The sequence below is a fragment of the Diabrotica undecimpunctata genome, chromosome 3 (assembly GCF_040954645.1).
Source record: "Diabrotica undecimpunctata isolate CICGRU chromosome 3, icDiaUnde3, whole genome shotgun sequence".
Taxonomy (NCBI): Eukaryota; Metazoa; Arthropoda; class Insecta; order Coleoptera; family Chrysomelidae; genus Diabrotica; species Diabrotica undecimpunctata.
In genome coordinates this window covers 110698754-110723429 of record NC_092805.1, presented here as the reverse complement: position 1 = coordinate 110723429, position 24676 = coordinate 110698754, and the positions used below count along the sequence as shown (strand labels likewise).

General features: G+C 32.4%; 1 protein-coding gene across 3 annotated transcripts in view; it reads left to right on the top strand.

The window, feature by feature from the left end:
- LOC140437229 (uncharacterized) overlaps positions 1-24676 on the top strand; it is a 53810-nt gene that overhangs the window by 15789 nt on the left and 13345 nt on the right. Inside the window, exon 3 of one of the 3 annotated variants that reach the window (XM_072526610.1) lies at positions 3533-3797. The exons of 1 other annotated variant lie outside the window; for it this stretch is intronic. In XM_072526610.1, coding sequence (XP_072382711.1) covers positions 3533-3797 — 265 coding nt within the window. Of the gene's footprint in view, positions 1-1409; positions 1663-3532; positions 3798-24676 lie in introns of all 3 variants that reach the window. One more of the 3 variants, XM_072526611.1, reaches the window with a different exon arrangement.

The window sequence follows — 24676 nt, the reverse complement described above, 5'->3', positions numbered from 1 at the left end:
TTGCATTGAGTATCTTTAAATTTCTGTAAACAAGGAGATAACATTGGATGTTTCTTTGTATCCCGCAAAATTTTATATTCGTCTGGTAAAATAGGTCTTTTAAGGTTTTCTTTCTTTTTTCTTTTAACTACTGGTTCATGCTCTTCTTCAGAATTTGCCAAAAATATTTCAGATTCCGCGTTTACATGATGTATGGCTCCTTCAGCTATTTCCATCTTGAAAGTTCTTGAACATCAAGTTCTTGAAAAACAGGGACAGTAAAACTTTTCTCTCACGTTAGGTTCTGTAAAACTCTCCGTTGGAAGCTCAGTTTAATAGGGAAGAAAATCTGGATCAGCAATGCTGTCATCATCATCCTCATCGATTTCAAATTCATCATAAAATTCTTACATTAAATTCTTTTGGATTCTAAAACAAAAAAATTGTATCTAGTTTGTTTATAAAAGTGACAATATTTGCATTCGAATCGATTCTGATTACCTAGGTATATGATCCTGATTTAAATGCATTACTTATATTTGGTAAAAAAATGTAATTTTTAATTTAGCTAAGAATTACCAAAAGGTTTAAGGTTTGTTTAATATATTCTAGTAAAAGTAGATAAAATTGTAGCAGTGTATTCTTTTTAACTAACTTCTATGTTAGGTTACTATTAGGTGTAATTAACAGCAAAATATACGACAATAAAACTAAGGGTTTTAGTACATAATGTGAAGTAAAAATGGTATGTTACTGAATGTCTTTAATAACAATCGTTTATTCTGCAGCCCTAACCTTGATCATGCACAAAAAAAACTTGACGTGAACAGGTAACACCGGTATTAGTGTTTATCATAGACAATATGAGACGGGTACGCCGACTTGGATAACTATGCGACATATTTTAATACTCTTTAACACTTTTTAAAAAAGATTTTATCTCAACATACATCTACTTACACAACTTTTTTTGTTTGTAGAAACATTTTTAATTGAAGATGTAAAAATAAAATGAAAAAGACAGTATCTGGCATATACTGTCTTTTACACTTCTATATGAGAGATACTGTGTTTTTCATTTTAAAATTAGAAAATTAACGGTAGATACCGTGTTTTACTATTCGAAAATCTTCAAAACCAAGTGATTTACGGGGATTTTAAACCTAAAATATAATAAACAACATTAAGTTATACCCATAAAAGTAAAAAAGTCAATTATGAAGAAATTGTTGGATACTGTGTTTTTCATTGGGACAACCGTGAAGAAAGCTTATGTTTAAAAATGATAGAAGATGATTCTACCTAATAATAAATACGACCTTGTTGTGCTTAACAGTAAACGTTAAGCTTACTTTTAAAACTTTTTTTTTAATTATCGTATTATTACTTACGGTATTTATACCAGCACTTATCTGTTTTGTTGGTTGTAGGTGCAGCCATACAGTCATGGTTGTTTGGGTCCGAGGGATAGGCATTGCTCTGGACAAATTGACTACTCCGATAAATATTTTACACCTATCCCAACCGGTGTTAATGACTGGTGCTTTAAAAATATGATTTGCATTCTAAGAGAATTAAAAAAGCGGTTCGAAAAACAGCCTATTACTTCAAAAGAAGAGTTTTGCGAGCTTACTGAGCTATTCTTTTTCTTTACACCAAATTTGTGTTGGAATCCCGGTAGTGGTAAGTTGTCTACCTTCTTTTTCTCTCCGTACCTTGTCCATTACTAAACGTTGGTTATCATATTGGCTATCACCACAGCTTTTGAAAATCGACGACGAAGATTGACCAGACCACTCACGCAAGTTAAGCCATAATGGTCTTCTTCGACCAGGACCCTCTTTAGATATATTTTGCCCTAAATAATTAGATGGAGAACTCAATATCATTCTTAGTGTCACATAGTGTCCAATTATCGTATTCTTATGGTTTTCGCCACTTCGGTTTTTTTTTAACGTTGTAATACCTCTATATTGGTCACTTTATTAACCCAGCTTATGCGTAGCAGTAGTTTTTAAAGTATTAAGTTATATGTATTCTGTGCATTCTCCAGAAACACTGTCAATTAATAATTGTAAGAGTTTCGCAGAACTCTCAAACAACACAGTATCGCCCAGATACCTCAGATCACTAATCTTAATTCCATTGACCGTGATATCGATATCAACCCTGGTAAGTTTCTCTTTGAGAATATTCTCGGAGTACAGATTAAAAATCAATTGTGACGAGATGTACCCGTATCTAGCTTTATGGAGAACTTCAATTGATTTAGAATTATCTAGGCCAATTATTTTTCATATCTAATTTTATCGATTGCTTTCTTAAAGTCTGCTAAGTACAAATACACAGGATTATTGACATCTCTACACCTCTCAACAAGACCTTGCTCGCTGACTAATACCTGTCTTTTTTTGCGGAAACTAAATTGCATATCACTAGTTTCTCCTTTAATTTTAGCCTAAATTCTGAAGTGAATTATCCGAAGAAAAATTTTTAAAACGTGACTCATAAGACTAATTTTTCCTATAGTCAGGGCAGTTTTTAGCATTTCCTTTTTTTCGAAGCATCACAAATAAAAAGTTAAGCCAATCTGTTGGTATTTTTACAGTCTCGACAACTTTTTAAAAGGCATGTTTCCTTTATTTCCAAGTATTTTAAGTATTTTCGCTGATATTTCGCCTTTTTCTGTAGCCATTTTGTTTTTGGCTAGTTTTACTGCCTTTTTAATTCTTCCATTGTTAATGTATGACCTGTAATACTATTTCTTAATAGAAATATAATGGGGTTCAAACCAAATTTAAGATAGGAATAGGTAATACTAGGAATAATCGAGGAGTAAACGATTTACGAACATAAGACATAGAAATCACTTTGATTGCTGTATAAGATCGAGCAGAATGCTTGTGCTTAGGATCAGAAATAGCTTTACAATACCCCCTAGATCTTTCGCTTCGTCAATAGCTCGTGGACTGTATATGAAGATAACGGTAGGCTCAATCGTCTAATTGGCTTACCTTCAAGGGTTGCTAACTATTGTTTGTTTAATAACAAACACATACGTTCTACACAACTACAATACGTTCAAAGTTAGTTACTAGTACATGATTTATTTACAACTCTCTTTCTTAACGTTCATCTAGCCATTAATACAACTGTTTTAGTTTCAAATAAATTACTAAAATATTAAATAATATATGAATGTCTTAAAAATCACACGTGTTATCTCACGTCCTGATTTTAATTAGCAAATTAAAGAAATAAGTTTCAAAGTCACTGTTTAAATCACAAAAAAAACGTGATAAAATAAATAAATTGGTAATTACATAGCTAAAACATCAAGTTGCCTTTAAACACACCTAGTCTTTTATAAAATTAAAGACCGAGTGCAGATATTACCATCTTTTCCGTTATAGCCTTTTACAAATATTACCTATTTTTAGTAAATAAGTTTGTTTATTTATCAGTTTTCTATTAGCTAGTTTTTTGTTCCATTTAACATTATTTAATAATGTTAAAAATTAATCCGGTTTATAATACCTGTCATTGCTTCCAGTCACACAAATCTGCTGATTCGGCCAGATGGGTATGTTACGATGATCGAATAGAAACATGCCCCAATAACATAGACACAACTAAAGATCCGGCATCATTAGAACTCGGAGTTACATTAAGATGTTTGCAGTTTTTGATGTGCTATTTAAGAAAGTTAAAAAGACACTTTGAATACGCACCAATTGATTCCGTGGAGAAATTTTGTACCGCTTCTCATCTTGGTCTTTATTACATCCCATTTCTAAATTGCAGTGCAGAACAAGTGGGTAAGTCTCTCTAATACCCACCAAGTCATTTTGTTTCTTCTCATCTTTATGTATCTTGGGAATTTTTGTTTTTAAGTAGAAGTTAGAATTAGTAGAAATAAAGCTCCTGTATAACACTAATATCACGTTTGAAAATAATATTATTACGAACAATACTAAAATCAGAAATGACAAAAAACACAATTGGTCAAAGATATCTAAACGAAAAAATACTATTAAGAAATAGAAATAGAAAGCTAATACCATTGCATACAGGGGAAACGATAATGCATGCAAAAAGGAAAAAGACGACTTTTTCGCAATATGGTAACAAAAACATCTACAAATGTACCCAAAAAAGTATCCTTAAAAAACGAGCGTTCCATTATAGACTATTTTATAACCAACAGAGAAAATCTTAAGGCGCTTAAAGTTGTAAAGATAACAAAACCAACCACCGCAAAAAAAGGCCTCAAACAGGGATGTGGTCTATCACCTACACTTTTCAACATATATCTATCTAGATCAGGCTTTAAATAAATGGTGTAGAAAATGCAGAACAATAGGCATACCAGTACAAGAGAATATATTACCTTCACTACTTTTCGCAGATTACCAAGTCATTTTTGCACAAGACAGGGAGGATATGGAGTATGGAGTATGATAAGGAAATCAAAGGAAGAATATGAGATATTGGGACTAAAGATAAATATGTGTTAAATCCGGTGCTGCAGATTTAAATTTAAGTTTAGAAGAAGGGACTATTAAGAGTTGTAATACTTGTGTGATTATTGAACGATCCGTCTAATGTCACATACCTTAAAAACCCTGCTAAAAATCATCCATAATAGAATACACGCTAAGCTGGAGATAAATATTAGTGATTCCCAGTTTGGATTTCGGAATGGAGTGGGCACAAAGTAGGTACTATTTTCTTTTAACGTGCTGACCCAAAGATGTTTGGATGTTAATCGAGATCTTTATGGATGCTTTATAGACTACAACAAGGCATTCGATAAGTACTCATATATAGAAGTACTCAAAAACATGAATCTGGATGTGAGGGATGTAACATTGATATCAAATTTATACTACAGCCAACGATTAAATGTGAAATTTGAAAGAGAAGTACAGAAGAAGTAGAGATAAGGAGAGGGGTCAGGCAAGGTTGCATATTATCGCCGTTATTGTTTAATGAAAAAGAAGAAATCATACATGAAGCTGTGGTAAACGAGACAATCGGCATAAAAGTGAACGGAAGTTTAATTAACAACATTAGGTATGCCGACGATACAGTCATAATAGCCGACAACTTGGAAAACTTAGAAAGAATAATGAACAAAATTTTAAGATATAGTGGAGAATACGGACTTTCTCTTAACATCAAAAAAACCAAATTCATGAAAATTAGCAAGAACAACAATACAAACGAAATATTAACGGTAGGCGGCCAGCAGATTAAGAGAGTAAAAAGATATACTTACTTGGGAACGATAATCACAGAAAATAACGATTATACTGCAAAAATAAGAGTCAGAATTGAAAAAATACGGGCCAACTTCGTGAAAATGAAAAAGATTTTATGCAACAAAGATCTGACATTGGCACTCAGAATAAGGCCAATTAAATGCTATGTACACAGTGTACTGTACTATGGAGCTGTAGTTTGTTAGTGAACGCGTTTGAAATGTGGACATTTAGAAGATTGTTAAGGATTCCATATGTAGATAAAGTCACGAATACAGAAGTGTTAAGGAGAATAGGCAGAGAGAGGGAAATGGAAAATACAATAAAAGAAAGGAAATTGCAATATATCGGACAAGTAATGAGAGACGAAAGATACAACATCTTGAGACTCATAATTCAAGGAAAAGTAGAGGGTAGGAGAAGCGTAGGAAGAAGACGCGTTTCCTGGTTGAAGAACCTGAGAGAGTGGTTTGGTTGCAGCTTAAGGCAATTATTCAGAGCAGCTGCCTCGAAGGTAGATAGCCATGATGATTGCCAACCTTCGTCGCAGAGATGGCACTTAAAGAAGAAGAATACTTTTAAGTATTTATGGGCAATGGTAATCCGATCTAGTACTTATATGAAATATATAGAAATAAAAATACCATGGAGAAAACAAGCCACGAAAACACTTATGGAGTGAGAAAAAAAACACTCTAACCAAAAAAAGACAAGTGAAGGATCTCTTAAATCATAGTGCTGAATATTATCCTATATGAAGCAAAAATATGACCGATGACAACACCAACACAATAAGAACAGTTAAATTGGACTTTTTAAGAAGATGTCGATAAATAACCGAAGAGGATATATTAAGGACAGAGGAAATATGAAACAAAATGGAAGTAGAATGCTGAATTACAAAAATTTTGGAAAACAGAGCCCTGCAGCATAACAGGCATGTTCAAAGAATTCCAAAACACATATAATTGAGCATAATATTGGACTGGGGGCTACCGGAAGGAATACGGAGAGAAATTCCTATTATAAGATAAAAAACTTACATAGAAAATAGATAAAGAACTCAGAGAAAGTGACTGGGAGAATAGAGCGCTGTGAAGAAAGAAAACGGCGAGCTTTAATTGGAAAAAGCCGAAGAAGAAGAAGAAGATGTAAAGGTAACATAAAAAAATTAAGAAAGTGACTATTACCTTCTCATGATGGAAATAATGATATATAAGACACACATAGAAGAAAAAAACGAAAGAAGATAAAGTTAAAGGTTAAAAGACAAAGATGAAAAAAAAAGCAAAAAAACTAGAAGAGCCGTTTGTAGTAAATAAAAACCAAGCTTTAGAAATACAAAATAAACCAAGCAGATAAAAAAGCAAAACGAATCAAAAACGCAAAAAAAGAATATCTGGATGTAATTTAGACATACATAAAATGAAATTATCTCAGTTATTAAAAACTACTTTATGGTATACTGAAACAGCTTCAACAAAAGAAACCACCAACACTGGAAGATAAGATATAGACGGGGAGACAAAATCAAAATTGCTAAATGAAATACTAAGAATAAAACAAACACTAAACATAGTTGTACCAATGTTGAAGAAGGAAGATACAAAAAAACTGCTCAAACAAAATAGAAATCAAACTGACAAGCATACTCACCAAAGTCTTTAAAACGATAACAGAAAAAAGAAAAAAATTGGAAATAGACTTGAAAAAACCTCAGCACGAATTTAGGAAAACAAGGACTACCCATCAAATCATATCAAAACTTCAGGCTTTTGAGCTATGGTCATACAGAAGGATCCTGAAGATACCATGGACAGACAAAGTTACCAATGAAGAAGTACTGCGGAGGATGAACACAACTGCGGATTTGGTCAACATCGTGAAGAGCCGTAAGCTGCAGTACTTGGGACATATAATGAGAAATCAAGGCAGATAGAGCTACTTCAATGCATTTTGCAAGGTAAAATTGAAGGAAAAAGGGCCCCAGGACGAAAAAGAATATCCTGGCTTGCTAACCTGAGAGCATGGTATAGAAAGACCTCAACACGGCTATTCCGTATAGCAACCAACAAAGTCATCATAGCCAGAATGATCGCCAACGTTCGGAACGGACAGGCACCCTAAGAAGAAGAAGAAGAAGAAGAACTACCCAAAATCTTATTTTTATTCTGGCACAGGTAAATGAAACATTATTGAGGAAGGAGAAGACGATCCATGTAACTTAATGTTTCATTGACTTAATGAAAACTTTTGACAAAGTAAGATGAATAGATGGCTGGAACTGTGTAAAAGGAAGGAGAGTAGAAAATAATACGATATAAACAAACGAAGATAGTTTGTTTAAATTTAACATTGTCTATAGAATTTAATTAGTTTTATAAGAACATCAATTTAAAGATAGTTTATTTTAAATTTACATTGGCTAGGTTAGATATATATATATATATATATGTGTGTTTCATAATAGTTATAATAAAGATAATTTAAAAAAGTACTTACAAACTAATTCTTTGAGAACCGCGATAAAAACCCTATATTATTAAAATACTCATTGCTCATCATTCAAACAAAAAACACATCATAACAAATTTGGCACCCAACGCGGTGGCTCTCTATTTAAAAGAATTAGTTTGGGAAGATAAGTGCTCTCATATAATTAAATTAATTATCAGTAGAAAGGAAAAATTATAGATTTCATTTTTAATTATATTTGAACAAGTAAAGTCTCAAAATGTCTCAAGGAAAGAAAGGTACAAGAAGCAAAAAGAATGAAGAAGATTTGGAAGTAGAAACACAACCTATACAAGAGGAGAGTTTAGTTCAAGTTCCACAAGATACTACAGAAATGAATCCAGAAAGAGAGGAAAATGTCAATATGGCAGCTTTGATGTCATTAATGATGCAGATGAACAAGACAATGGAAGAGAATATGAAAAAAATAGAACAGAAAATGGAACAGAATTCACAAGAAGTCAAAGAAGACATGAAAAAAATGGAACAGAAATTGGAAGAGAATTATAGAAAATTAGAAAAGAAAATAGAAGATAATAATAATAAAATTGTAAAACAAATAGAAAAACAAATGGATAAAAAACTTGAAGCTACAGAGAAAAAAGTAGCAAATGAAATAAAAATTATACGGAATGACTACAAGAAAAGGATAGACAATGAGAGGACAGAAGTAAAGAGGATTATTCAAGATAATAAAATAGATATAGAACAGAAAATAGAGTTACAGAAATGTAACTTAGAAGTAAAAATTAACGAAGACAGGAGAAACACAGAAGAGAAATTAGACGATATACAACAAAATATCCAAATAAATAGTAATCAAATAAGAAATGTGGAACAGAGAATAGATGATATTTCACAAATGAGAGACATAGGGAGACCTTACTTAAATTTAACAAATGAGACTGGGATTAAATTCTCTGGTAATATAAAAAATTTGCATCCTAGAGTATACATAAATAGTTTAAAATATAAATTAAGATTTGTGAATAATATTAATGATATTAAAGATTATATTAGAGTGACATTAAATGACAATGCAGCAACTTGGTTTGCTAGTATTGAGAATGATTTAGATAATTTTCAAACATTTGAAAATAAATTTTTAAATTATTATTGGGGTGAACTAGAGCAAGCCAAGTTTAGAGAAATTCTATATTTTGGAAAGTATAATCAAAATTTAAAATCAAATATGGTAGATTATGCATTGAAATTGATAACAGTTGCAAAATATTTAGAACCACCACTTAGAGAGGATGAAACAGTCTTAAATGTATCTAGACATTTTGATGCTGATGTTGTGCAAACCGTAACTGTACAAAATATTCAAACAATAGATAGTTTTATTAATTTTATTCAAAGAATACAAAGAGGCAATATGACAAATAATAATAACAACAGAAAAAACAATAATAACTTTGAATATAATAAAAATGATAATCAACAATATAGACAATCATATAACAATAATTATAGATATGGTAATAATTTACAAAATTTTAATAATAATAACAGTAATCCAAATAGACAGAACTTTAATAATAATACTAGTTATAATAGACAAAATTTTAATAATAATACTAATTATAATAGACAACATTTTAATAACAGTACTAATAATAATAGACAAGATTTTAATAATAGAAGAAATACAGAGCGACCTAACTATAACAGACAGGTAAATTGTGTTCGAAGGAATAGAAGCTGCGAAGACAGGGAACGAAGTAGTACAAGTCAGGAAAATGTGAGTAGAAGTCATAGTAGGGAAAGACATAGGACATCAGATCCAAGTGGTCAGATACAATCTGACAATTCTAATAATCAAAATTTTGTGCAGTAAACTTTCTGAATTACAAGTTAGGCCATTGCTATTATGAAAAACCTTCTGAATTTATTTCTTTAGATGAAGAGAAAATTATTGAATCTATTAATTTAATTTATATAAATGCTTTGGCCAAAAATAAAATGATTAAAATTATGATAGATACTGGTTCAGAAAGTACTTTAGTCTCGGAGAATTTTATTTTTAATACATTAAAACTATCAGATATAATAAAGATTCCAAAAATTAAAATTATTGGTGCAAATAATAAGAAGTTGGGTGAAATTGATAAACTAGCCAATTTTAAAATTAATATTCTTAATAAAGAAATTAATATGCAAGGATTTATTGTCAAGGATTTATGTGTTGATATATTAATGGGAAATGATGAATTGGAAAAGAAGAAAGTAAAGATAGATTTTGAAGAAAAAATGGTAACTTTGGAAGGGCAAATAATTAAATTTATGCAGAAAGATGAGGTAGAAGAAGGAATAAGAGTTGATAGGATATTATTAAAAGAAAATAATGATGTTTATGAAGAAGAAATGTATTTTGATGATAGGGAAATGTCCCAAAAGAATGTAAAGAATAATTATTGTAGTGAATATTTAAGGAATGGAAATTTTAAGCAGATGGATGCCTACGAGGCGGAGTGCGTAAAATTGGAAGCAAGGAATAATGAGTACATAATGAAGAATAATTTTATTTGTAAAGAAGAAGATGTGATAAAAGTTTTAAATTGCACTGAAGAATATAAATCAATAGTCATTTCCATATTGCAGCAACACAAGGGACTTGTCAATAAAGAAAATAGAATTGCACAAAATTATATCCATAGTATAAAAGTTAAAGAAGAAAAAGATTTTAAAACAAAATCATACCCAATACCATATAAATACAGAGAAGAAGTAAACAAAACAATTAATAATATGTTAGAAGATGGAATCATTGAGAAAGCAGACACACGTTTTATAAATCCCATAGTAGTAGTACGAAAAAGATCAGGTGAAATCAGGTTATGTTTGGATGCAAGGAATATTAACAAGATTACTGAAAAGCAATTTGAAGCACCAATGAGTATAGATGGAATATTAGGAAGAATTACAGGAATGTCATTTTTCACTAAAATCGATTTACAGCATAGTTTCTGGTTAATACCTCTAGAAAGAAAAAGTAGACAGTATACAGGATTTCAGATAGATGGAGTAGTATATCAATTCAAAGTAGTACCATTTGGACTTCAATCATCTTGCAGTGCTCTATGTAGATGTCTTCATGATATTTTGGATCAATATGAACATTTTGTAATTCACTACATTGATGATATATTATTTTTTTCTAAAACGGCTGAAGATCATGAGAAACACCTAAAAATTATAATAAATAGATTAGACAAAGTTGGACTAAAAATAAATCAAGAAAAATGTACATTTTTTCAAAAAGAAGTCATATATCTAGGTTATAAACTTAACACTAAGGGAATCGAAATGGATCCAGAACGGACACAAGTCATTCAGGAATATAAAACACCACACAATTTAAGAACTTTAAGAGGATTTATTGGAATAATTAATTATTATAAAAGGATGATACCAGATCTAAGTATAAAAGAAATTCCATTACTTGAACTACTGAGAAAAGGTGTAAAATGGAGATGGGATCAGAGAAGAGAACTAGCATTCCAAGAAATTAAAAACATTTTTCTGTCAAATTTAAAAATATATTATCCTGACTACACACAGCCATTCATATTAAGAACAGATGCATCCATAGAGAGATTATCAGGGGTATTATTACAAATACATGATGGGGTCGAATACCCAATACAATTCATTTCAAGAATCACAAAGCCACATGAAAAGGGTTACTCAGTTTCAGAATTAGAACTAGCAAGTATAATACACTGTGTCACAAAATTAAGATTTTATTTGTTGGGTAATGAATTTACAATAGAAACAGATCACCAAGCTTTAACGTCTATATTAAATAACAAATATGGAAACAGTAGAATACATCGGTGGAGTCTAATACTTAGTGAATACTGCTTTGAAATCAAATACATTTCTGGAAAATCCAATATAGTGGCAGATGCTTTATCAAGGTTAGAAAATACATCACAAAAAGGGCAGCGAACAATAAAAATTGGATTAAATCAATTAGTAGACAGTACTGGATTATATTCTAGAGAAGAAATTATAAGAGATCAGATCAATTTGAGTGAAAAACAAAAAGTCCTTAAGAAAGATGGAGTTTATTATAAAATAATAAATGGCATAGAAGTATATGTAATAACTAGAACTTTAGCAAAGAAAATATTGAAAAATTTACATAACAATTATATGCATATTGGTTCAAGAAAGCTATGGATGCTATTTAGGGACAATTATTTTGCAAAGAATGACATAAGTATAGCAAAAGAAATTACTACCCAATGCCCAATATGTCAACTAAACAAAGAAAAGAATTTCAAAAACCAGAACACATATAAATCTAATGTTGTATATGAAAAACTAAATACAGTTTCCATGGATTTTATTTCAAATTTAGTTCTCAGTCCAACAGGAAAAAAGCATATACTAGTGATAGTTGATTTATATACAAAATTTATTAAACTATATCCCTGCTCTAGAACAAATGTTAAAACATTAAAATTATATATTAATCAATTTTTCGAAGAAATAGGACCATTTAGAAATTGCATAATAGATAATGCTACATATTTTAACAACCAAAAATTTCGGACATTTTGTGAGAAAAAGGGAATCAACATTCATTTTACAAGTATCCGACATCCTCAGGCAAATCCCGCAGAAAGATATATTAAAGAAGTTATAAAATATTTAAGGATACTGTGCCAAAACCAACATGAAACTTGGCAGCAACATATACCACAAGTAGAATATTTTTTGAATAATACACATAATTTGAATACAGAGGAAGTACCAGAATATTTAATGTTTGGCCATATAGGAAACAGAAAGTGGATTAGTGAATATAATCAGGATATGTTAGAACAAGTAATGCAGAAAGTTAATAACCGAATTAGGAGGAAAGCTGAAAAATATATCAGAAGACAAAATCGAAATATAAAAAAACCAATCACATTTCAAAAAGGAGACCAAGTGTTAATTCGTTCACTTAGAAAAAGTAATGTTAAAGAAAACCGTTGTAAGAAATTACAACCAATGTTTGAAGGTCCATATACAATTGAAAATCAGAATGGACTAAATAGTTATGTGTTAATAGATGCAGAGAACAGACTAAGAGGCATATTTCATATCAACGACATTTTTCAATATCATGAAGAGATTGAATAATATTTTCTATACCTTTAGCACAAATATAATAACACTAATAACTTACTGATATATCCATTTTATTCAATAGACTTGATTTGTTAAATGGTAGATGGTAGATTTCATTATTTTGAATCAATTTGACATCATACTTGTTGAATTTTGTATATATGGAAATTAATTTGTACCCTAAAAATCATAATTTGGGTTTAGACACAAAATTGATACTATAATTGCTATAAAAATGTCTTTCTAATATAATAAAGTGGAAAAACTTACCAATTTATATTGATGAAAGTTATTTTGAATGGAAATAATTCCTAGATTTTGTCTATAAATAAACAGAACACCATATCGATTATATTTTTAATTAAGGTTATATTTTATTCTCTGATAAAATCCATTCTCCATTTGACATGACAGTTTGACCATAGAATAGCCGAACTGTGATCCGTTGTTCTCTGCTTTGATATAGACAGCGAACAGGGATGTATTTAACACATTTTAAATAAAAAAAAAAATTGATATATTAAATTTAATAAGGTATGAGAAAATTAATATTTAAAAAAATAATAAGTAAATTATTTATTTTAAATATTATTTTTGGGGTATTGTGACGATTGGGGTTTATAGAAAATAATTTATAAGTTATATACTACATAATATTAGATATTTGGTTGTTTTAAATAAGTTATATACTAGAGAATTTTATAAAAATATATTTATGTGAGGGCATTTTAAGAAATTAGCATATAATAATTGTAAAAAGTTGTATTTTAGTAGTTATGATTTTGTAGATATTTTTAAGTGAGCCATGTGACTAGGCAACACACTATACCCTCCATTCCTAAGTGTCATTTTAAGAATTTTACGAATATAAGTGGGGTTATATTGTTTGAAATGTGTATTTTATTAAATTAGAGTGTTAGTTACTAATTTGAATGTTTATTCTGATCTGAAAAACCTAAATGTAAACAAAATTATTAATAGAAAAGAATGGAATTCTCTGGATCTCCGGAGATGGCCATGTTTGCGAAATGGTTTGTTCCAGAAAATTCAGACATGTATTAAATAGAACATGATATCTTACGAGATGGTTCTAGAATATCCAAAAGATATAAATACCCGTGATTTGGATTCAAGATGGAAGTTTTTAGTCTGAAGTCAAGCAGTCGGCAGTTTTTGAGTTTTTAGTCAGAAGTCAGGCCAGTTTATTATGAAAGTTAGTAGAAGATAGACACAATTAATTAGTGAAGTCAATTGTTCACAGTTTTAGTAAGTCAGTCAAGCAGTTTAATAAGAAATATGAAAGTTAGTTGGAGATAGTCCAATTGTTTAATATAGTGAGTTAAATGAAGATTAAAAATTATGCATATATTTAATGCACATTTATAATTATACACAAATAATTATTGAAGATTATAAAACTATATTAGAAGAATATTGGATGGACATTGGAAGGAATTAAAATTATATTATGATTGGAGATTAGTATAAATCAACTTATAATAATTGGATATTGGTATATTGAAAAGAAGAATAAATATAAATGCTGTTTGCTGGTTTGGTTGGTGGTGTATAAATGCTGGTGAAGAAAACTATATCTTAAATTGGTAGAAGCTGATAATTGGAAAAAGTAATTTCACAAAAACAAGGATAACCGAAGTACGAAGACATTCAGTGGTGATTAGAATCTATATAGTGGAAAACAGTTCATTTAGGCATTCAGTGAAAGAAAGGTACAAAATTTTGTTAATATAATTTAGTTAGTGTCATAACAATTTCAATTTTGAAGATAGTTTGTTTAAATTTAACATTGTCTATAGAATTTAATTAGTTTTATAAGAACATCAATTTAAAGATAGTTTATTTTAAATTTACATTGGCTAGGTTAGATATATATATATATATATATATATATATATATATATATATATATATATATATATATATATATATATATATATGTGTGTGTTTCATAATAGTTATAATAAAGATAATTTAAAAAAGTACTTACAAACTAATTCTTTGAGAACCGCGATAAAAACCCTATATTATTAAAATACTCATTGCTCATCATTCAAACAAAAAACACATCATAACAATATATATATATATATATATATATATATATATATATATATATATATATATATATATATATATATATAAACTAAAGAACACTCGAAGAGTGGTGGGTTTTTCGGTCAAATTGGAGAAATAAAAGACAAAGAAGGTGGCTACTTTATCTATTTATAAGAAGCATCATCAGTTCATCTAAAAAGAACAATATGAAAAACCAAACATCCATGGAAAAGTTATTATAAGTAGGTTACCTTAAAAAGATATGTAGCAGTCAAAGATATAAAATGTGTAAAGAAGCTTATGATAATGGACATTAAATATTATGTTGTATAGACATATAATATATAATATATATAATTGGAACTGAATATATATATATATATATATATATATATATATATATATATATATATATATAATATAATAGATATAATTGGAACTGAATACAGTTTACAAATTAGCTCAACTTAACACAGCAAAAGACATGGGGTAATGGTACATGTATAAAAAAAATATGTGAAAAAACTTAAGTAAAAAACATTAATTTACAGAGAACCAAAAAGATCATATGATGCACTTCCAACAGTATATTATTATCGGAAAATCTACTTTTAAATAATTTTTAAATGTTTAGTAAACCAATAATAATTTTTTATCATCAACTAACTTGTAGTCTTGCTCTTTGCCTATTGTAATTCAGTGGTTGCCAATATAAAATGATTTTATTTCATCTGCAATCATTGGACCTCAGGCTATGTAGAGCTTATTTAAATTTTAGGTTTGCTGCTGAAGATAAAACATCAATTTAATAACATGATTAAAACATTAATTTTGTATATTAAATGTCGATTTTTGAAAGTGGTATGTAAAAATAGATATTGATGGGTGTATTTTTTATTCTTTAGTATACAGGGTGTCCAGAAACTCTCCTAACAAACGAAGACCAGAGATTCCTCAGATAATTTTAAGACGATTAAATCATTCACCTAGTTCGAAAATGCTTCCTAATGGAGATAGTGTCACCTCGGCGGAACAATTAAGGGTCTAACCACCTTCTGATATCCGCGGGTGCTCTGTAGAGGGCTTCGAATATACTGTCGAGAGCTCCTCTACCTAAGTCCATTTTCGGGTTATGGACTTGGAAAATATTTATCTTCGGTGTCTTGCCTTGAAAAAGGCAAGATATTTCTTACATGACAATTTCTTCGTCGAAATAAAAACACCAAGTTAAGTTGAAACATATCTCAGCCACAGAGTATGGAAATTAAATGCAGGAAGCAAAGCCCCGAGAGCACTGAGCTCTCGGAGAGCCCGTGGGGGACTGACCTGAAAATCGCCAATATTTATATGCGCTGTTCGAGCGATAAATAGGGATTTCCAGGTCAAGAGCCAATGGGAAAATTCGAGGCGGGGCGATGCGCATCGAAATGCGTACTAGTCGCCACAGACTATCGCATTGGATGACATCCCCCCTCCTCTGGAGACTCTGCGGCTGGGAAAAATATTTATTGAATAAAAAATACAATAAAAATACATGTGAAAATACACAAGAAAATATGCATAAAAATACAAGTAAAAATGTTCAAAATAATTCACACAACACTGCACTACTTACAGGGGGAGGTCGGTGGTGATGACGGCATCTCAAGCTCCTACAGGTCCATCCTCGGTCGGTGTGCCAACTCCTCCAACGGGTTCGTCTTCTTTTCGGTCGTCCGAAACCCATCTGCCATATCCAACGGGGTTTCGTAGGGTACCAGTGTGCCGAAGCCTACGTGGTCGTCCGACCACTTTCGGTAGGGGGCGATGACTGGGTCTACTCCGGGACTTCCATCGGCATCTGGGGCTTCTAACTTCGAAGAAGCCTGGCTCGTCAAAGGTGTCTACACGTCGAAGGAATCAGGTCTGCAGAAAGCCTCGATGTCGGAGTGTTAGAGTATTGCTTTCTAACACTACGTGGTTCTCCCCATTCTTCTCTTGACTTCAACATATGTTGAAGTCAATGGTGTGTTGCCTTCTGTGAATTCGAGCTGGGTCGTAGGTTCGGATTTTAACCACGTTGTCGGGCGCCATATCACCTCGGCGGAAAAATTAAGGGTCTAACCACCTTCTGATATCCCCGGGTGCTCTGTAGAGGGCTTCGAATATACTGTCGAGAGCTCCTCTACTTAAGTCCATTTTCGGGTTATGGATTTGGAAAATATTTATCTTCGGTGTCTTGCCTTAAAAAAGGCAAGATATTTCTTACATGACAATTTCTTCGTCGAAATAAAAACACCAAGTTAAGTTGGAACATATCTCAGCCACAGAGTATGGAAATTAAATGCAGGAAGCAAAGCCCCGAGAGCACTCGGAGAGCCCGTGGGGGACTGACCTGAAAATCGCCAATATTTATATGCGCTGTTCGAGCGATAAATAGGGATTTCCAAGTCAAGAGCCAATGGGAAAATTCGAGGCGGGACGATGCGCATCGAAATGCGTACTAGTTGCCACAGACTATCGCATTCGATGACACTAGAGCTCTTTAAAGATGGCTGCTTATAATTAGTTTTTCTTTAGATACCTTCTGAACGCTTTTATATGTAAACTGGTACGATTATTTATCCTCCAGAGTTGAATGTATTCTAATAATTGCCAATTTATAGTACCGATCATAGGCGTCCGTTTTGGGTAGGTCAACGCTTATTTTAACGCATAACTTTTTTGTTTTTAACTCTTAAGCATTCTTGGTACTAATTGAACTATTCAGAGCAGCAGCATCTAAGATCAGAATAGCCATTATAATTGCCAACCTCCGTCGCGGAGATGGCACGCGAAGAAGAAGATTCTTGGTTCTAGATTATTAGATTTTCATGTATTCTAGTACTAAAAGATACTATTATTTTAGGTCGGTAGGGTACACCGTTTTCGAGAAAACTCAATTTGAAAATTGTTCGTTTTTATTTCATGAAAGTTAAATTAATATTTTCTGCACTCGTTGGCTGTGAACTGTCAACAGAAGTATAACCTACGTTTTTCATTGTCAAATTGTTGTCAGTTCGTTTCGAAGTTTCTCTTTTAGTTTTTACTTTGTGGCATTCAAAGACAACAATTTCAATTCAACAAAAATAGTTTTTATTAATTAGAAATACGCTGATATACATTTAGTTTATTGCAAAATGAGGTGTAAAGGAAATGATATTCCGCAGGAAATATCTTAAACAACAAAAATATAATATGCTTTTCATTTTATAAAGATACAAGCACTGATACAAATAGATTTGGTTACAAAATCAGAAAAATCAAAATGAAGATTTTTTCAGATACATTTTCAGATTACAAAAAAAGGAATTTTTAATTAATATAATGCACATTACTATTTGTACGTTGGTGACAATCCCCACGTTGTTCAAGAATTTAACCCATGAAGGACTGGAGTTGCCATATGGCAACACTGGTATTGACGTACGAATCTTATTATTTTGAGGTTATGTTAGTTTGTTTTGTTTCCAAGAACGTGCCGGTCTGCAGAAAATAAGTGATTTGAAGATATACACCTAACAAAAACTTAATTCGTTGGTGTTTGTGAGATTTTATAGTCACCGTTTTTGATAGTTGTAAAAATGGATATAAGATTTGTGTAAGTAGCTCAATTTGTCAATTACTTCTGAATAACTATTACATCTAAGTGGCTAAAGTAACAATTATGCTCTAATAGAAAGGTCATTTTCCCTCTGTGAATATTTGACAACCCTTGAAAAAAAGCGATCTTTTACAATATTTTGTTTTTATTCATCGCGTTGCCATATGGCAACACTAGTATCTACAGGCATCTTGTTTTTTCAGGCGGGGTTTCTCTCTACAAGAAGCTTTGAACATGATTTACGAAGATGACGTCAACGTTAGAAATATTTATGTTGAGCCCCCAAATATTGGAGACCTCACTGATGAAGATTCTGGCGAGGAGGATGGGGGAGGATTCATCGACAATCTGTCTAGAAAACAGCTGGAAGCAAATGTTGAGGTGCAAATATATGGCGAAGAAGCAGACAAGGAGGATGACGACATCGAAGAAGATGCAGTTCAAGCGATGGATATTTCCCAGGAAAGCAGCAGAAGTTTCATCCCACAAACTACCTCTCAAGTGAAGAAAATTGAATACGAGTCCCTAAATTGGATAACGGGTGATTTGGTCGACAATGCCGCTAGTTTCCCAGAATATAGCTACGAACCATTCAATACGTTGACACCTGTCGAGATGTTCGAATTATTTTTTGACGAGGATATAATTAGTTACATTCTCAACCAATGCACGAGTTATGCACTACAGAAGAACTTTCCCGACCCCAAAATTTCCGCAGGAGAAATGAGGTGTTTATTTTGAGCTGACTATTTACAGAAAAAATATAAAGAATATTACGTCCCTGAAGGCGAATTAAATTACGACGAATCTATGGTGAAATACTTTGGACGCCACTCATGTAAACAGTTCATAAAAGGAAAGACGATTCGTTTCGGATACAAAGTTTGGTGCCTCAACACTAAAAGTGGGTATCTTGTAAGCTTCAACATGTACCAAGGAACCGATCCCAAAGCAAATAATCATTATTATAAAGTTTTTGGAGCATGTGCGGCTCCATTCGTCACAATGCTCGATGAACTGCCCAATGATAAATCAAGATTACCCTACAAATTTTTCTGCGACAATTTATTTACGAGCCTCCACCTTTTGAAACATATAAAGGATCGTGGCTATAGCCTTACCGGAACAATACGGGAAAATCGCATTCCCAAAAACTGCCCTATAGAATCGAAAGCTAATATGCAGAAACGCAAAAGGGGTGATGTAGAGTCGATTCTCGAGAGAGAAACTGGTATTATAGTTGTAAGATGGTTGGATAACAGCGTCGTAAGTGTAGCGTCAACATGTTATGGGGTGGAACCACAATCGCTCGTGAAAAGATATTCACAAGCTGAAAAGAAAATCATCCAGGTTCAAAGTCCATGCCTGATTGGTAAATCTAATAATGCAATGGGGGGCACCGACCTAATGGACGAAAATATAAACCGCTTTAGAATAGGAATGAGGGCAAAAAAATGGTACTGGAGCTTGATTACCTGGATGCTAGATGCGACTATACAAAATGCGTGGGTGCTACATAAAAAATCCGGCAACAAGTTGACACAGTTAGAGTTTAGGCGTGAAATTGTGCAAGCCTATCTGACCAAATACGGAGTGCCTGCAAAACAAGGTGGCCGACCGTCTAGTTCACTCTCAAGTCGTTCCTTTCATAGAGTATCTGATGATATTAGATACGATGGAGTTGGGCATTTACTGGAACCAGTACCAAATAAAAAGAAAATTAGGTGTGCAGGTGAAGAATGCAGGTCGATCATGAGAACAAGATGCGCCAAATGTGAAGTAGGTTTGTGCACAAAGTGTAATGTTAAATTTCATACACAGCTATAGAAAGTTTTTTGCCGATTATGTCTCAATTTCATAGAATATTTTTTACTTTTATTTCATTCGGTTAATGTAGCCATAGGAACCTAGCGTTGCCATTTGGCAACAGGCAATATTTTTAGGTTTTAATATATTTAATAATTATTTTTGTCTTTTTCTAAGTAAGTTTTGTCCATTCATAAGAGTTATTTGTATTATTTATGTAAAATAAAGATTTTCGAAAACTTCGTCCTTCATGGGTTAAGCATTAGTACAGCTTTAGCGTAAACGTCTGGATAGGAGTAGTTGACGATTATCTACTTGGACACGTAGAATTGCCTGTTTTTTTAATGGTGCTGATTATATACATTTCCTGCAATATGCTTCACCTGATTTGTTAAATGATCTGCCTTTAAATATTCGTCAAAGCTTATGGTTGCTACATGACGGCTGTCCGGCCAACTTCCAGGACTGTATGAGACTTTCTTGATAATAACTACGAAGACCACTGGATTGGAAGAGCCGGTCTAGTTGCTTCACCAGAAATTTAGAGAGATAGGAATTTATTAGTTTAACGAAAGGTGTGGGCAGTCCAGCAAGGTGGAGTTTTTCGACCAGGTCTATATGACAGACCTGATCAAATGCCTTCTGGACGTCTAGGAATATGCATATGATGTGATTCCTTTCGTTAAGTTATCGTGAGATAAAAGTTGTTGCTTCAACCAATGCATTTTGAGTGGAGTGTCCAGCCTTGAATCCGAATTGGTAGTCTGGAATGGCAAGGTGAACGTCTATGAATTCTACGAATGTTTCCCTAAGATCCTCTCGTAGACTTTACCTAGGGTGCTCAATAAAGAAATAGGTGCCTGGTGAAACAATTTTAATTACAAAGTATATTTTAATACGTATCAGCTCCAATATATGTATTTTATTGTAATTTTACTGTCTTTCTAAAATCTATATCTTTTTAAAATCGATAAAATGTTTTGATTTATATGTATTTTCATATACCGTTTTTTGTGCAATAATTCGTCTATTTAAATACTGATACTTCTTTTCAAAATATGTATAATTAATAGACTTTTTTTTATTGATAACACGACTCAAAAGTCATTTTGGTATCGGAAAAGTAAAAACATTGTATGGAACAGGTAGTTTTTGATAGTCCGGTTATGTCTTCCTAGCATGCCGCTAGACTAAGAATGAAGCAGTATCGTTCTGGTCTTCTTAATTCCCAGCAAAGTGACCATGCTCCTCCAAACTTCCGATTCGAACATGCTCCCCTAGTTGAAATGAAGCAAAAGTGAAACTCTATGTTAAAAAATTATTCGAAGAAATCACCTAATTTATTAGAAGAATTTTTAACCAAGTAACAAAAACAGTAGTGGGAAACGACATTATCAAGCAGGGTCTCAACAACTATGATTGTTTCTTGGTTGGGTAGTACAACTACTTCTGGCCATTTGAAAAAATATTCTGTAGCAACTATCAAATACTTTTTTTTCTAATGTTGTTACTATAAATGGTCCCAGAATGTCAACAGCAACTAGTTCCTATTAAGTCCCGATGATTTATAGTCCAGTAATAACTATCTCGGACTCTCGCTAGAGCCCTATTGATTCCAAGATGCTTCCGGAGCGGCTATAATGGAATTTTTACAAGCACGTCCTTTACACATGTCCTTGAGACAACAACTAGAGGCACTGTTCTTCTTCCATTTGAGTATGATGACGTCATCTTGCAGATACATGAAGTGCCACTGAAGTCAATAGCGCTTCACTGCTTACAATAGGGTTTAAAGCAAGGCTGCTGCATAGCACCTACAGTTTTCAAAATATACTGAATGAGGGGCCCTCAGTGTGGAGAAAAAAAATGCTGCAATATTTTTTTTTTTTTTTTTTTTATTTAACATCCAATGTTTATTGCAATCTGTCTCATTATAAACAATAAGCAATATGTATAATATATGTACAATAACATAGTGGGAAGCTGCCCAGTGGCGAGCACCCAGGTAAAAGATAACATAAATATAATCTATGATATATCAGCTAATTTGTACTTAACAAACAGAGTTTAATACAGGTAAACATCACTGACACACATATGAGAGTTACAAGGCAAAAACACAAATTAAGGAAAGATTTAGAAAACACCTGAATAGAAACTTGTTATTTCACCGCACCATGACACTATGTTCTATTTTTCCTGATTTACTAGAGGTCCAAAGGGTCTGGTCGTTTTAATCTTCTTACGTGTGAAATGTTGAGCAGATCCGTGGCCAGCGGATTTGGATGGCAGGATAGTCTGTTCTTGTATACAGAGTTTACAGCAGATATTGCTTCGCAAACTGTTTGTAGCTGTAAATCGTGATGTAATCTGTGGTTCGTGATATACCAAGGGGCATTACAGATCTGGCGCAGTACTTTCGATTGGAAACGTTGAAGTTTTTGTATGTTGGTATTACTTGCTGTACCCCAGATTTGTGCTGCATATTGCCATACCAGTTTTAAAATACATTTATATATCAGAAGTTTGTTCTCCAGGCTAAGATTTGATTTTCGACTCATGTACCAATACATTTTCCTGTAGATTAAGCTGAGTTGAAGGCGTTTCTTCCAGATGTGGATGCCCCAATTAAGTTTGCTATCCAAATGGATTCCTAAGTATTTAACGACGTTATTAACTGGTAGTGGAGTGTTGTTTATAGAAACTGGTGGCGCGACACCTTTTTTTAAAGTAAACGTTATTTGTGTTGATTTTAAACTGTTAACTTGGACTCGCCAAAGCTTAAGCCAGCTCTCTAGTTTAAGTAGGTGATTTTGTAATACCTGGGCTGCTTCAGTTGCTGTAGAATTTGAAGCCATGATAACTGTGTCATCGGCATATGTAGCGATTGTTGTATTGGTCGTCGTTGGGAGATCTGATGTGAATATTAAGTAGAGGGTGGGTCCTAGTATGCTTCCTTGTGGAACTCCGGAACAAATTGGAAACAGGTTAGTGATTTCCCCACCTCTTTTGACTTGAAAGAATCGATCTGTCAGGTAGGATCTTAAAAGTGAACTTATGGGATGAGGAAATATACATTTAATTTTGGAGATAAGACCTACATGCCAAACTTTGTCGAATGCTTGAGAGACATCTAGAAATGCAGCAGTACAGTAATTTTTTTGTTCAAGCGAATTTCTGATAGTCTTTACCACCCTATGAATTTGTTCGATAGTACCATGTTGTTTCCTAAACCCAAACTGATAATTCGGTAAAACATTACTGTCATATAAAATAAGCTCCAGTCTTCTCAGCAAAAGCCGTTCAAATACTTTAGATATAATAGGCAACAAGCTAATAGGACGGTATGAAGATACTTCCGTGTGATCCTTATTAGGTTTTGGAATCAGAACAATTTGAGCAACTTTCCATTGGAGTGGAAAATAACCTGTTTTTAATATTGAATTAAATATATAAGTAATTAAACTTACGCCTTCGTTGGGTAGATTTTTTAGTACTAAACTAGATATTAAGTCATATCCAGGTGACTTTTTAATTTCCAGATTATCAATTATTTCTTTGATTTCAGATTTCTTAACAGGTTTAATAGGTGGAGCCATTTGATATGGTGCATTTACGACTTCATGGATAGCTTGTTCTTCTTCAACTGAGACTTCCCTCTGATGCGGTTGAAATACCTCGCATAGATGATTTGCAAAAGTATATGCTTTATCTATGTCAGTTTTAGCCCAAGTGCCATTTTGTTTCCTGATTGGCATATTCATTTGTTCGTTGTGTTTAAGTTTTTTTGTTAGTTTCCACAGCGAATAGTTTGTATCATCTGCAGGTGAGAGGTTCTTTAAATATTTGTTGATTCCACTGTCTTTATGTTGGATCAGTTTTCTTTTAAGTAGTCTGCAAGCTCTATTCAGATTTGTTTTATCTTCTGGATGCCTAGTGAGCTGCCATATCTTTCGCAGTTTTCTTTTTTCCAATATGAGTGTATTTATGTGTGCAGGATAGGACTCGGAATTGTGTTTGTAATAAATTTCTGGGGTGGACGTCCAAGCAGCTTGCTGAATAACTGTAGTTAAGTGAGCAACTGCGTTTTCTATGTCACTATCACTTTTAAGAGGCAAGTTTAGATTGATGGATGTTTTTATTTCTTCTCTATATCTGTTCCAGTTTGTTCTTTTATTAGAGAGTGTTAAATGTTTAGAACAGTTATGAATTTGGCTTTGTAGATCTATGAAGAAAGGGGAATGATCTGATGAGAGGTCAAATGAAGGAGAAACTTGGAGGTAGGTAT